Here is a 16,203-nt window from a genome sequence, read left to right as displayed (position 1 = left end):
CTAAGTCACTTCAGTCGTGTCTGACTCCGTGCGACCCCATACATGGCAGCCCACCAGGCTCCGCCATCCCTGGGATTCTCCAGGCAAGAACACTGGAGTAGGTTGCCTTTTCCTTCTCCAATGCATGAAAGAGAAAAGTGAAAGTAAAGTCACTCAGTCGTGTCCAACTCTAGAAACCCCATGGACTGCAGCCTACCAGGCTCCTCCATCCATGGGATTTTCTAGGCAAGAGTACTGGAGTGGGGTGCCATTGCCTTCTCCAAGAAATTATCCTAGAAGGATGGAAAACTGAACTAAAATGGATAAGAAAACAAGATCCTATGGGAAAACCTTGATGCATTCAAACCAGCAGAGCCTCATCACCAGACCTCTAGGAATCTTGTGAGCGTCAGGCATGTGATTACCACTCCTTCTAGGAGACTAGAAAGAGTACAGGTGTGAGGTAAAGCCTCACTCAGTTCAAATCTTGACCCACAGTTGCTAGTTGTGATCCTGCAAAGGCACTTAATTTCTGAGCCCCAGTATCTTCATCATCTTTATCTTTTGAAACAGAGTAACAGTATTCACTCCAAAGGATTTTTGTGCAGATTAAATGAAAATTATAAAAAGGATCTACCATGTGGAATCTTTGTGCATTATTACAGGAATGTAAAATGCTGCTGCCACTATGGAAAATGGTATGGCAGTTCCTCAAAAAATTAAAAATAGAACTACCATATGATCTAGCAAGTCCACATTAGGGTATATATCTGAAAGAACTGAAAGCAAGGTCTCAAAGAGATATTTGTGTCTACCAGCATTATTCACAATAACCAAAAGATAAAAGTAATCCTAGTGTCTATGGATAAATGCATAAATAAAATATGGTGTATACATGCAATGGTATATTACTCAGACTTAACAAGGACGGAAATTCTGATACATGCTCCACAGTATGGATGAACCTTGAAGATATTACACTAATAAAGCAGTCACGCAAAAAAACAAATATTGTATGAGTCCATAATACAAGGTACGTAGCCTAGTCAAACTCACACAGATAGAAAGTAAAAGGATAGCTGCCAGGGGAGCAGGGAGTGGGGAATGGAGTTACTATTTAATAGGTATAGTCTTCGTTTTGCAAGATTAAAAGAGCTCTGGAGATTGACTGCACAATAATATGAATGTACCTAACACTACTGAACTGCACATTGAAAAATAGTTCAAATAGGAACTGTATCCTTATAAATGGTTAAGATGGCAAACATTATGTCATGTGTATTTTACCACAATTGAAAGAAAAAAAAAAAGATCTAGCATGATTCCAGGACTACGATAAATATTCAGTAACAGTCTGTCCATTTCCTTATGATGCCCTGAGAAGGCCACAATATCACCTCTGTGGTATTTCTGCCAAAAATGCATAACCCAAAACTAATCAAACAAATTCAACTTGATGGCCATTTTATAAAATAACCGGCTTCCCCCCAAATTTCAAGGTCATGAAGATGAAGAAAGCCTAAGGAAGTCCTCCAGATTAAAGAACCAAGAAATGCAGCAGTGCAAAGAATGATTCTGAATGGAATCCTGGACCGGAGGGAAAATATAGCTGTAAAAGACATGATTGGTACAATCAACACCATCTGAACATGAATCGTGGGTTAAATAAATTGTACCAATGTTAAACTCTCTGATTTTGATAACTAAGGTGAATTTATTTTGATAACTAAAAGAGGGACACCTTGGGAATTTCCCAGCAGTCCAGTGGTTAGGATTCAGCGCTTTCACTACTGCAGCCCAGGTTCAATCAATCCCTGGTGAGTGAACTAAGATCATCCCACAAGTCACGCAGCATGGCCAAAAAAATAATAAATAAATAAGAGAGCCCTCGCTTTTAGGAAATATATACATAGCATTTAATGATAAAGGGGTATGATGTCTCCAACTTACTCTCAATTGGTTCAAAACATAATTCACATGTATATAAACACAGAATACTAAAATAGGGAAAAATGTAAACAGTTGTAAACTTGGCAAAATATATATGGAAGTTTCTCATTCCATATTTGTAACTATTCTGTAAGTTTGAGAATATATCCAAATAAAAGGTCACCAAAAACAAGTTAGTCCTCATCTTCTCATGTTACAAATTAAGTAAACTGGCATATCTCAAAGTTTCTCCCACATAACACCAGTTCCAAAAGATGCTCCACATAAAAAGTGGATTCTGTAGGCGCATGAAACTGAGACCAGCTGCTCTCTGTGATGGTCTCTTCCCAGAGGACATTGTGCAGGAACATATTAAGATTCAGAAACATCCTGAACTAAAGAAAACTGTCTAACCCAGTATTTCCAGAGCTTTTGACAACTAAACCTTTTCCATTTTACGACAATATCAGCAAAATCAGTACTCCAAAGAGTGTAAGGGGCTAACTAGCATGCGGTAGCCAGTAGTTAAGCGGCTATGCCCAGGGCTTTCTGAGCCTGGGCCTCTTACACAGGACTGCAGGCCTCGGATAGCTGGCTGTGGATAAAGTACAGCCAGCTATCCGAGGTCTTCTCTGTGCTAAACACCATCTCTGCAAACTAAGCCTATAATCCTGGCCTCATACTCTACCTGGCTGGACTAATCAGTCTAAATTATGGCACTATTAAACACGAAACACCAGAAATACATCTTTGTTTCACAAGAATACTATGTATTATATTTATTGCAAGCTGTTCATTTCCCTTATTACTGTACATATCTCACTCTCTGACTAGACAACTCTTTGATTAACAAGTTTATTTCTTACCTCGTTACATCCTCAGCACACAGTGCCTGACTCACTACACATCACCAGTAAACAAATATTGACCATATATTGAATTAATCACTGAATAATTACCTCTGATCCCAGATATGATTTGCCTTGTATTAATTCAGGTGCTGCATAAGCAAGACTCCCACAGCAGGTCTGCAGGTGATAATCCTTGTTACCCTGCCAATAAGATAAAAATGAAACACTTATTAACTACAGCCCTTAAGAGAATTAAAACCCTGATAAACATTCTTCCAATATAAGCAAAGAGATGCTAGATAAGAGTTACCCCAAATGATAAGAGACATTCTGCCGCCAACTCAATACTCTGCTCATGTGCGTGTGTGCACGTGTGGCTTCCTCTTCTCTGGATTTCCAACACCACCAAGACCTGGCATGAAAAAAATCCTTCTCCCCTTAGCTCAGTCAAGTCAAGTTCACACTTCCCTAGGCATCCAGAATAATCAGTTTAGCATACATCCAAGCACTCAAGTCCTCCCACTCCCAAATACTCAAGAAAAAATACTCTCTATAGAACCCTGTTTCCAATAGCAAATCTTTACAAATACATAAGTTTCTTTTCCCCAAGATGGAAGACAGCAAACACTACACAAAACAAACCCTTGGGACTTTGGTTTATAGTTATAGTTTATAGTCTATATGGTTTATAGTCTATATAGTTTATAGTCTATATGGTTTATAGTCTATAGTTATAGACTTGGTTATAACACAGATCATGACCTCAGCCTCCAGATCTGTTCAAATAAGGATCCTCTGGTCTCCCACAGAAATATGGAGACATAATGCAAATGATATCACCGCCTAACACTTCTACAGAGTTCCACAAATGGCAAATGACTTATGAAATTGTAAGATTTCATTTACAACTGTAACAGCACACCCAGAGGTTAGCTCCTCATCAGAAAGCTGAGGCCACCTTCTCCCAGTCAAGTTTTGCTTTGTGAGATGGAGTCTGTGTGGGTTGAATCCGTGGCAGCCATAAATAAAGGCTGCCAGAGTCTGTCACAAACATTCTCCACTGCCTCCTGTAATGAACATGACTTAAACCAGCTTAAGGGCTCAAAGTAAGCTTTATCTTTATTGCTTGTCGATCAGAAAAATGCCTTCTTGCATTTGGTTCCCAGACACAAGACTCGACTGACAATCTCTGAAGAGCCAAGGGAAGGACAGGAAAATCAGAAAGAATCAGACATTCAGCCAAAGGGGCAAAATCTGCCTCCCTCTGCACCCAGGTAATTCTGATTGGGGCAGGAAATAATCATGGAACTCCAAGGGGCTGAGACAAGTCTGAAATTTCAACATTCTTAATGAGGGTAGACAGTTCATTTTAGAGACTGTAAGTACCATCATTAGAGGACTCAAGAGGAAGCCTCCAACAGCAGCCACACAGGAGGAAGTTCAAAGTCACCTCAAAGAGAAGGAATGCTGGAGAACACCAGTACTTAACTATGGAGTGCAAATTAAGGAAATAATTCACGGTATAAATTTTAAAGTACATATGGACTTTTTCCTTCTTCTTTTTATAAGGAAAGGGGACTGTCTCTCAAAATGTAACTAATTGTTACTTATATAACCATTTGGATAATAAAGAAGAGATTTTCACTAGATTTCCTGAAATGCATATCTAAACAAAGAAAGGCATCATCTAACAGGAACATACTCCAACTGCAAACACGTGGTCAATTCAGCATTCATACTGTGATGGCTTCCTGACACTCCAGTCCTGCAAATTCCCTCACAGCATACCCATGGGGTTTTCAGCAGGACCAACCCTGGACCTAGAGCAGTGGTTTTCAACCTTGACTACATATTAAAATCATCAAGAGAACTTATAAAAAGCGTGAAATTTACCATTCTTCTCAATGGATGCAACCAGGCTCACTAAATACTAAATGGAAGTTAGTGTAAGATAACAGGCAAGAGGTGCACTGGCAAAGGAAATAAACTCATTTTTATCTCTGCACTTACCTTGGGTTTTGCACAGAGACCAAAGTCAATCAGCTTTAATTTATGATATTCATCAAACAACAAATTTTCCTGAAAAAAAAAAAAAAAAGACATTTTCATAACTATATACAGTCTTCCTTATATTACATCCCACCTCTAGCTATTCCTAAAAGCACTTTAAGGTTGGGTACAGGGTAAAAAAATCAATTGAGAAAAAAAAAGAATGAAGTGACAAGAATAGAAGGAAAGAGAAGAGGAGAGGAAGTTGATAACTATCCTGCTTCCCCTCAAGTCACATTAGCATAAACCAATTTCTCCTTGGTACTCTGAGGTTCAACTACAAGCACTTTGATATGTGCCAAAGGTAAGTTTGAACAGAAAGAGTGAACGCGAATCAAAGAGTTGGATAAAAACAAAGGGAAAAGGACAGAAACCTCCATATCTTGTTAGGGAAATTCTAGATCTCAAACCCTAGTACCAAATTACATTGAAATTCATGTTCACCAGCATGCATATTAGCCAAAGCCTACACACTTAAGAGTATCAAATTTTTATTCTGCCCTTGAAAAGCAGAGTCTGCCCATTTCATTGAACTGTTCACTTCTGAAGCATAATGGAATTAAAATTAAAGGAAGATGATGTCAGGAAAAGAGTATCAAGAGGAAGATACTCAAAGACAATATTCTCAAAGAAAACACTCAAAACTCTTCTTTCCTAGGAATAAAACCTGAGGTTTATATTCGGCATCTGATTACAAAGACATTTATAATGTCACACAAAATTGACAAAGAAATAGAATGCCAATAATAAGTCCATCCAGAAGAGCCCAGCAGGAGTCAAAAGTCAAAAAGGAAAAAGAAAGATACATTAGGAATGGAACAAAAAAATAAGCAAAAGCCCAGATAAATTCTAAACAGAAAGAACATTTGGAAACTGACTGATGACAGGTAAGTGATGTCAAGTTCTCAGGTGAGCACCCGTAATGCAGTCACTTACTGGTTTGAGGTCCCTGTGAGCGTAGCCCTGGCTGTGCACATAAGCAACTGCAGACACTATCTGACGGAAGACAACGCGGGTCTCCTCCTCTGACAGGCGATCGTGGGAAATTATGTAGTCAAACAGCTCTCCTCCAGGGCAATACTGCAGGAGCAGCAGAGTCACATAAATATCATTATTACTTGCAAAAATCAGAGGAGTTTAAAATAAAAAATCATACTTATAAGCAAAGGAATGAACTAATTTAGGTATATTCAAAAATACACTCTCAGTATTTCAGCTTTTGGGATACTTTTGGTCTTGAACTATTTTTTTTAATTTATTTATTTATTATTTTTTAGTTGCAGTGGGTCTTTGTTGCTTCACGCAGGTTTTCTCCAGGAACAAATTCTAACCTATTCTGTCCACTAAAGCACACCATCGCACGAGGAGGGTATTACAAAGGATATATTTACAACGTGTCTCCAGTTTATTATACATGTCTTCTTGGTCTACATTGTTACAGATCGAACTTAAACAGGTAAGCCACTTAGCATTTAATTTTGCAAGTGAAATGAACTTAATACCTCTCTCATAACTATCATAAAATGAAAGAGAATGGCCTGAATAAACGTTTGTGTCCCCCCAAAAATTTCTACGTGGAAACTCTAAGCCCTGAAGATGGTGATTTTAGAAGGTGGAACCTTTGGGAGGTGATTAGGACATGAGGGCAGAGTCCTCGTGAATGAAATCAGTGCTCTCATAAAAGAGGCTAGAGAGATCCCTAGCCTTTTCCATCATGTAAGCACATAGCAATAAGGTATCAGCTATGAACCAGAAAAAGGACCCTCACCCGACCATGCTGGTGCCTTGATCTTGGGATTCCCAGCCTCCAGAACTGTGAGAAGTAAGTTGCTGTTGTTCATAAGCTACTCAGTCTGTGATACTTTTTATAGCAGCCCAAACAGACTAAGACAGTGACAAATAACTTTAGGTCTCTGGAACTTACTACTGACCTCGAGAACCATGAATATTTTGTTGGCTGTCTCTATCACATGGTAGAGTTGACATATATGTTGATGTCTCAGGTTCTTCAAGGCATCAATTTCTGTTTTGACCCGAGGCAAATCACTCTGTGACAAAACATTTTATTAAATGAGCAATAAACTTATTTGGAAAATATTCCAAGCCCCAATATCAACAACTCTAATACTAAGTAGCAAAAGCAGTCAATGGCCTCAAAACAATTTGCTCAACAATACAGAAATAGAGAACAGAAACTTATTTCTGTGTACATTTTCAAAAGGCCCTGAGGATTTTACAGAAGAAAAGTCCAATCTGAGGCAAGAGTACAACATCCAGAAAAAATAAAATAATCTCACTCCCTTTAGAAGGTTAGCATTCCAAACAAGGAAACTGACAGGAACACTATCCAGCATGCATGTCTAGGCTACCACTTCAGTCTCTACAATGTCCATTAAGAAGCATGATAAAACCTATGGCTGATCCATGTTAATGTTTGATAGAAACCAATGCAATACTGTAAAGCAATTATCCTTCAATCAAAAATTAATTTTTTAAAAAAGAAACCTGCTGAGCTAAAAATTGGTGAATGTAGTAAAAGGTATTCACTATCTCAGTCTTCCAACTTTTCAAGGAGCTTGAAATTTTTCAAAATAAGAAGTTGGCTGGGAGGTGGATAGACAAGTTGAAAAAATTTTAAAGTTCACAGTAAAGATAAAAATCCAGATATCCATGCAGTAAACAAGTAATATTTTATTATAAAAAGGGACTCAGTCTAATGATCAGTGGTTTAAGATCCAATTAACTTAATATCAGGCCATGCAACCTGATATTAGATCTTAACCAAGAAGTTGTAACTTTAACTATGCTGATATGATGATCTTTTTTTCTTCTTTTTTGGGTGAATGTGGGAATCTGATGATTAAAACCCTGAAAGTAATCAAAATAATTTTAAAGTCCTAGGAAGTAACTAAAATAAGCATAATTACAATAGGAAATACAAAAACCAGTTTAGAATTAATGAATTAATATCATCATATTGATGCTTTAGAATAAGTTTTGAGTACTAGTATGTTATATCTTAATAATAACAATTCACATTTTATCTGCTATTAAGGTATTTGCTGGGTCAAGTAAATAAGGTACACTAAAGTTATAACTGAAGTTTAAATTGCTTAAGGGAATTAAATTAATCAATTTTATAACCAATGTTTAAATGATCAGGAAAAATCATTCTTAATATCTTTTTATTAGTTTAATAAACATAATATTGAGCACTGAAAACAAAAATACTGAGGGAGAGCTGAATTATCAGTTGACAGGTTATTTAAAATAATTCTGATACAGATCACTTTGTGATTTTGGCATATATTTCAGAAGGAGTTCAGAGAATTGAGTGATACTGCTGCTGCTGCTGCTGCTGCTGCTGCTAAATCGCTTCAGTCGTGTCCAACTCTGTGTGACCTCTGAGACGGCAGCCCACCAGGCTCCCCCGTCCCTGGGATTCTCTAGGCAAGAACACTGGAGTAGATTGCCATTTCCTTCTCCAACTGTAACACAACATTCTCTTCAACTTATTTATATATGTTAATCAGCACTTACATCCTTAAAAATAAAGTAACAAGTCATATTAAACTCTGCCAGTCTCCTCTATCCATGGAATTTTTCAGGCAAGAGTACTGGAATGGGTTGCCATTTCCTTCTCCAGGGGATCTTCCCAACCCAGGGATCGAACTTGCATCTCCTGGGTCTCCTGCATTGGCAGGCAGATTATCTGCCTGCCAATATTCTTTATCTGAGACATTCTTTATCTCAGTGGAGCCACCAGGGAAGCCCTTTTAAAACTACAGATTTATACATAACTGGCTGTGGAAATGTTATTTTAATAAAAGAGCAATAACTAGAACATTAGAAAAAATTCAGGTTATAATTCACAAAACTGATCTATAAATATTTTTAAAATAATGTTAAACTTACCCCTAGTGCATTTTTATCCATGATTTTTATAGCTACCATTTCTCCAGTGAGGATATGGCAGGCAAGTTTGACCTTTGCAAAGCCACCTAAGTATAGGAAAATGTATTATAAAGAGACAAGCAAACTAACTTAAATATCATCAGCAGAGCAAACTGAGAACTCAAGCACAAATACCTTTCCAAGTACTTTATAAAGCTCTCTTGAGCTATATTTTCCTGAAATTTGTGGCCCTTTTTTTCATATTGCTTCCAAAGCATTAGCCATGATCCCAACCTTTCCTTATCCAATGACTGGCTAAAGATTCCCTTTTGCCATTATAGGATATCTTTAATTTTGCAATTAGGAAGAAGTAGAAATGTATTTTATAATTCTTTAGAAATTTGTTTTATAATTAACATTGCAATTAAACCTTTTAATTAACATTGTCAAAAGACAATATAAAGTTGCAGAGACAAAAGACAAATAATATGAAACTTCCATTCAGTTTTAAAACTGAAAAAATAAGCAATTATATTTCAAAATTGGCTCAAAACCTGGGTAAATATCTACATTCAGGTATCTGAAAGAAACAAACATAGTACCTCTAAAAAGAAGTTCCCAGAAGTCCCTCTCATGGTGCTCCCCATCTCAGTAAATGGCAAACTCATCTTCCCAGATCAGGCCAAAAGCCTGGAAGCCATTTTTTAGCCCTTCCCTTTTGTCTCACACCCCATACCCAACCCATCAACACAGCCCACTGGCTTCATCTTCAAAAATTTTATTAAAGTTTATCTTAGGGGAAAGGAGGCAGGCACTGAATGGAAACGTTCTATGTCCTGATCTGAACATATGCGCATATGTGAGCCAAAACGCCACCAAATGTATTACACTTTGCTTATTTTACTATGTATTATGCCTCAATAAATTATATTTACATGTACATATATGTGTGTCTGTATACAGAAGCCCACCGCTTTCTATACACAGAATCCCACTACCTTCAATCCTATCACCATCCATGTCACCATCATCTCCGGGATCACTCACCTAAATTACTGCAGTAACTTCCTAACATCTATCTGCTTCTGCCTTTGCCCTCTCCCAGCCATTTTTTTCACAATCAAGTAGCCAGAGTGATCCTTAAAACCAAAAGGTCGGATCACTCCTTGGCTCAGAACTCTCTAGTGACTTTTATTCTTAATAAAATGAACTATAAGACCTTTCCTACAACTCACCTCTCTCTTGCTCCACTTTTTCTTACTAAAATCCGTTCAAAAATTTTAAAACTATATAAGTTAGGCTAAAAAGCTCATGGTTTGGCAGAAACCAACACAATATTGTAAAGCAATTATCCTTCAACCAAAAATAAGTAAATTTTTTTTCATTTTTAGAGTCTTTACTGAATTTTTTATAATATATTGCTTCTGTTTTATTTTTTATTGAAGGATAATTGTTTTACAGAATTTTGCTGTTTGCTGGAGAGGGTGTGGAGAAAAAGGAAACTCTTGCACTGTTGGTAGGAATGTAAATTGATATAGCCATTACGGAAGACGGTATGGAGATTCCATAAAAATAAGTAAATTCTAAAAAAAGAAGAATAGCTCATGGCTGCCCCATTTCACTCTACTCTCAAATGGATGACCTATTTGCTTCAAGAAAAAATTAATTACCTGTCCCAATAGTTTCATATAATTCATAGTATTTGAGAAGTTCATCATAATCTTTCATAGTCCTCCTGGAAGTTTACTCAAAACTATAAAAAGAACCTGTAAGACAAAGAACAGTACACAATCAAAAAGGGAACTACTAAGAGATTATCTCCTTCACTCTTTTAACTACAAATATAAATAAGTCTCAGGCATATAAATCATGTTGAGAAAACTGATTAGCCATAGGAAAAAACAAGACAAGACAAAACTAGCTTCCTCTCACTCCATACATAAAAATCAATTCCAGAGCAAATAAAGACAAATCTTTATTTGAAAGATTTGAAAGGTAAATCTTTAAAAACTTTTAATAGAATATTGTTATCATTTCAGGATAGAGAAGGGTCCTTTAAATAGACAAAGAAACCATTAATCATAAAAATAATCAGACTGGGATGTTCTCATCAAAACTGGAACAATGTTTCCCACGGGGCCTGTCCATAACCATGTAAGGAATGTTTCTATGTGAAGCAGTTAAAATTATTTTCTTTTAACATTAATTTTTATTTATTTATTTGGCTGCTCTGGGTCTTAGTTGCTTGCAGGATCTTTAGTTGTTGCAGCATGCCAATTCTTAGTTGCAGCATGTGGGATCTAGTTTCCTGACCAGGGATCAAACCCAGGCCCCCTGCATTGGTAGCACAGTCTTAACCACTGGACCACCAGCGAAGTCCCTGAAGCAGTTAAAATGGTAATGTTCTTTTATTTGATAGACTGCTGCTTTCTCATCAATGACACCCTTAGTACTACCTCATTGCTCCCACTTTCTTCTTCCTCAGATAGACAAAAGCTGAAATGCTCCTGCTCTTTGATAGAATCCATTCCAAAAGTGGTCGTTTCCCCAGCACAAAGCCCAAACCATATAAGCCCCTTTCAACTCACTCTTATTGAGATGCCCAAGACCCTAGGGAGCAGGCTTCCTCTTGCTGCAGCAAGCTAAAGACACCTAATGTTTTTAAATTACAGATGTGTTCCTAATGGTTTGTGGTTCAAAAAGTTAGTTGGTTAAGTAGCTCAGTCATGTCCGACTCTTTGCGACCCTGTGGACTGTAGCCTACCAGGCTCCTCCATCCATGGGATTCTCCAGGCAAGAATACTGGAGTGGGTTGCCATTTTCTTCTCCAAGGGATCTTTCTGACCCAGGGATCGAACCCAGGTCTCCCACATTGCAGGCAGACGTTTTAACCTCTGAGCCACCGGGGAAGCCTACTTCTACCCATTTCCCTTGTTTTCTACAGAACTGGTCTAATTGTAAACAGTATTATACTTAAGAAACCCTCCAACCGGCCACCGTTCGCCATCTTCCAATGGATACCATGGCCATGCAGTATCACATAGGAAGACCATGTGTGTATTCTTTAAGCCCTGGGGATCAAATCTATCCCAGTTTTTCAGGATATAGTTCAAAGGAGTGAGGCTGAAATTGTTAGCTCCCATCTTGTCCTGAAGAATCCCGGACAAGCCCCCAAGATGAAAGGTTGTTGCTGAACCATGCAAAGACGCCGGGATTCTTGGCCTCCGGAGGAGAAGAATTCAATCCGGGGCCAGAGACGAGGCTTGATCGCTCAGAGCTTCTGTGTAATAAAGTTTTATTAAAGTATAAAGGAGATAGAGAAAGCTTCTGACATAGACATCACAAGGGGGTAGAAAGAGTACCATGAGTCATTTTACTTGGAGATAAAAGGTAGGTTATTTAGCAAGTAAAAAGCCTTCAAAAATTTGGTCAGTGAAATGAACCCTAGAGTGGAAGTTTTGGAGGGAAAAATATCAAAACTCAAGAAAACAATCAGCCTAAAAAATGGTTTTAATAGCAATGTCAAAGTTGAAATAGCAAGAAAGATAAAGATAATGGAAAAAAGACCAAGATCCAATAAACAATATTAGTCATTTTCTAGGAAGAACTGGCATTGGACCAACTTAATAAGCAGGCTGAACTTTTAATCTAGCTGAATCTGCACAAATAGCGTAGGCAAACAAAAGAAGGAAAGTCAGGTCCTGATGCTAATAGAAAGCTGGTGAGATAAAATGAAATATTTCCACTTCCACTTGAGTGGCAAAAGTTGTTCTAGGCAAGGAGACAGTACAGAGGACATATTTATTCTTCCTGGGCACCTGAGATACAGGATGAGAAATATCTTTAACAGCAGTACTAATTTAGAAACCTTTTAAAGGGCATTTGTCACAGGAACAAACTGGGAATAAAGTGGAACCACACCCCCAAAGACAGGAATTACGGGACTAAGAATTTTTAAAACAGGTTAAAATAGCAGTAAAATATAGAGGTCAATACAAGGCTAAGAAATCCTTGGGATCCTAATGAGGGAGAAGAGAGTGAGAAGGATATTGGAAATGGAGGGATGTCAGGCTATAAATCTGTTTAGAAAGTTGTCTGATATAAAAGTAGGCTATCACATTCCTTACAGAGCAGAGCCCCAACTAATGGAATATTGGGGTATTCAGAACTCAGGGGTTAAAGAGGAAACACAAACAGATATTACAAAGCTTAAAAACCATGAAATGGAAAAAGTTCCCCAGTGGCCTAGTGGTAAGGATTCCAGCCTTCCACTGCTGTGGACCAGGTTCAATCTCTGATGGGCAACTGAGATTCTGCAAGCCACGTGGCCCAGTCAAAAAACAGACTAACAAAAGACCATGTGATGAAAATAGACAAAGGAAAAGAAACAGGTCTTAGGAAATATAAGACTGTAATTGCCACCATGTACACGCCTAAATCCCATACCAAAGACTGGGCTATTTTAAATTGCCACACTCAGAAAAAGAAAGCAATTGGTATGATGTTGGAATTGACTTTCCCAGATAAGGGATGTAAGAGCATCTTAATCAATGTCTTGATGGATTTTTCCCAAATGAGTTTTGAACTTTCAGGTTATGGCCTCCAGTCAACTAGCAGAGACCTGCATCAGTGTAAGACTGAATCACATACCTCCCCTTTTTTTCTTCCTTCCATTTTCTTATCTACTCCCTTCCCTCTAAACATACCATGTCTTCAGAGAAGTAAAACTAATGTGGGCCTAAATTATATCTATTTAATTCAGGTAACATTATTTTTGCTACTGTATAAGAAAACTAGTATTTATACTGCAAACTGCTATAATGATAGCAGATTTTACTTGGCTTGCGGAAGTAGAATTGGTTCTAAATATTCTTAAGTCTCCTGTTTATCCTCTAGAGTTGGGAAATATAGAATAAGGACATGTGACTGGAGTTATCCAGCTGCTGCTAAAAGAGGTATATGATTAGTTAAATGTGGAAGGGAACCTCCCATCTGTGGATAAAGAAGAAGGAAACTAGACCCCAATCAGACACCTGATTGTCCTTCTGAATGTGACTAAATAGAACTGGAGCTATATCAAACTGTGGTCCTGAACTTTTCTGAGGAAACAAGGAATTGCCTAGATAGTGGGAGGAAGTTTATCAGTAAATTTTATAGGATAGCAACAAATTGGGGGCATTGTCTTACCAGCATAGTCTTCTTTGGGCAATGCTACTTCCTGCTGTGTAGTACATTTACGTTATCTAGTGAGCTTGGTAAGACACTGATGCTGAGGATATTTCAAATGAGAAGCAGCATACAGAATGTCTTACAATGTGACCTTGTAATACATTTAATTAACATCCAGTTCTGCTCCCTTGCAGAGGCTTCTGGGAGCACCAACAGAGACATTCATTCCCAAAGGCAGTAAGAGATTGATCTGATCATCTCCTTGGTCCACAGCAGATATACTGAAAGGATAGATCCACTGGTGAGACAAGCCCATGAAGGTGCAGTGAGGGCGTTTCTGATTTATCCCACACAGCACAGAAATAGAAACCAAAATATGAACAAAAAAGTGAGGAACACTAGTCTCTTAGCAAAACTCCAGGCACCTGTGATGCTGCCCTACCTTCCCCCTTTCCCTTTCCATTACCAAAGAGAAATAGCGATGGTGAAGCTCAATAGTTACTCATCCTAGGAATGAGAGAGGCCGGATCACTCCCCTGGGACGCCCTCCGTTGAAGTCTCCCTTTCCCTACTCGTCTTTCGGTGAGGGCCACTTCTTTTACTGCTATAGCATTCGGTGTATACTCCCCTTTTAGTGTAAGTCTCTTAAGCCACTACTTTGAGAAGGTGAAGGAAGAGGAAGCCTTTGGACTCTGAAAGAGGGGTGATAAGACATAACACATTTCCTTTTTCACTGAACTGCCCCAGTAAATTGAGTTGTACGAACAGAAACAACTTGAAATTCTTCTTTGAATGTGTTTCTCGGAGACCGCCAAGGTCGTGCAAACGTGGAATGGGAATTCACATCTATCCCTGCCTCCTAGGTGGCAAGCGCTTCCACTGCACCTCATCGATAACCCGGAGGCGGGTACGATCACTATCCCCACTTACAGCGGAGAAAAACGCGGGTCGGAAAGGTTAATTATCTCGTCCAGAGAGCCGAACTCGTAAGACAGGGGCTCCAGGAAGTTCCGCAAAACTCCGGTGAGCCAGCAGCACACTGGGCCTAAGCCGCTGTCCCCCGCACTGCGCACTGCCGGGACCTCGGCCCTCACCCACGCGGGACAGACTGACCTGAGGGCGGAGGGCTGGGAGGGACTGAACCAGGCAGAAAGACAGACGCACTGGACTGCAATCCCGAAGAAAGCGACGAGTGCAGAAAGTTCCTAAGAATCTTTGGGATGGTCAGGTTCTGGCCGCTTCCGCCCGCCAAGGGAATCAAACCTCGCGCGCCGGAAGGGGCGGGGGTGCGGCGGGGGCGGGGCTCATCGGGGACCGTGCGGTCCCTGCGAGGCGCGGCGGGGTCGCTCGCCGGCCGACAGGGGACTTCAAGTCTCGGTAGTCAACCTGGAGTGTGACTGAGGGCACGGGAAGATTTGCCTGGTGGCGTGGACGTACAGAGTTTCCACATATTTAAACTTTCTTAAGTTCTCTTTCCTAAAATTAATCTGCAGAGAAGTCACTAGTAGTGAAGGTTTTCATTTTCGTCCTCCTCTTGCCTCATGGCCCTTCTGTCATCCAGCGAAAAACAAGTATACCTCTGCCCTCTCCACATCTTACTATAAACTGTGTTGTCACGAAGAATGAAATCCCCAGGAGCCATTAGATAACTCAAGGTACCAGAGACACCAATCTAGCATCACTGTAAAGTCTTCCTAATACGTTTTACCGTTTGGTCATTATTTATGTGACTTTCACCCGATGTATGATTTACAATTGTAATGATAACTCGATCCTGACATTAAAAAAAAATTATAGCAAGAGGAAAGAAAAAGTATTAAGTGTAAATTTACACACATGTTTTTAGGGGTTTCCCTGGTGGCTCAGACGGTAAAGAATCTGTCTGCAATGCGGGAGACCTGGGTTCGATCCCTGGGTTGGAAAGATCCCCTGGAGCAGGGTATGGCAACCCACTCCAGTATTCTTGCTTGGCCAAATCCCATGGACAGAGGAGCCTGGTGGGCTGCAGTCTACAGGGTCACAAAGAGTCGGACACGGAGCGACTAACAGCACAGCATATTACAGTGAAGGATTTTCAAGCAAAAAAAAAAAAAATACACTAAGATAACAGGTGTGAAACTGAAACATGAGTTAAAGGGAAAAGAGGGAAAATAAGCAAGTTAAAAAAGAAATCATATATTTTATTTTTTAAAATAATAGTATGTATCAAATAATCTGGTATTTCCAATCTTGGGTATCTTCAAAGGAGTTACTGCTTCACTTTCTGAGGTTTATAGTGAACAGTTGTTCTAAAATACATAAATACAATTAATCCAAAAATTAAAATTTTTGT

General features: G+C 39.0%; 1 protein-coding gene across 2 annotated transcripts in view; it reads right to left on the bottom strand.

Annotated features, from left to right (window-relative positions):
* The window catches only part of MELK (maternal embryonic leucine zipper kinase), a 73,142-nt gene extending 57,996 nt beyond the window's left edge, over window positions 1-15,146 (bottom strand). The window contains exons 1-7 of one of the 2 annotated variants that reach the window (XM_086415910.1): window positions 14,985-15,146; window positions 10,373-10,468; window positions 8,724-8,809; window positions 6,740-6,856; window positions 5,745-5,888; window positions 4,770-4,838; window positions 2,868-2,960 (exon numbers count right to left, since the gene is read on the bottom strand). In XM_086415910.1, the coding sequence (XP_086272036.1) occupies window positions 2,868-2,960; window positions 4,770-4,838; window positions 5,745-5,888; window positions 6,740-6,856; window positions 8,724-8,809; window positions 10,373-10,430 (567 nt within the window). In that variant the 5' untranslated portion in view covers window positions 10,431-10,468; window positions 14,985-15,146. Of the gene's footprint in view, window positions 1-2,867; window positions 2,961-4,769; window positions 4,839-5,744; window positions 5,889-6,739; window positions 6,857-8,723; window positions 8,810-10,372; window positions 10,469-14,801 lie in introns of both variants that reach the window. The other variant, XM_086415911.1, reaches the window with a different exon arrangement.
* Between the last annotated feature and the right edge of the window lie 1,057 nt (window positions 15,147-16,203).

This window comes from Bos grunniens, chromosome 8 (assembly GCF_055505025.1).
Source record: "Bos grunniens cultivar Pamir isolate PY7600 chromosome 8, Bosgru_T2T1.0, whole genome shotgun sequence".
NCBI classification, from domain to species: domain Eukaryota; kingdom Metazoa; phylum Chordata; class Mammalia; order Artiodactyla; family Bovidae; genus Bos; species Bos grunniens.
Note: the sequence above shows the minus strand (reverse complement) of the source record. Positions and strands in the feature narration are given on the sequence as shown.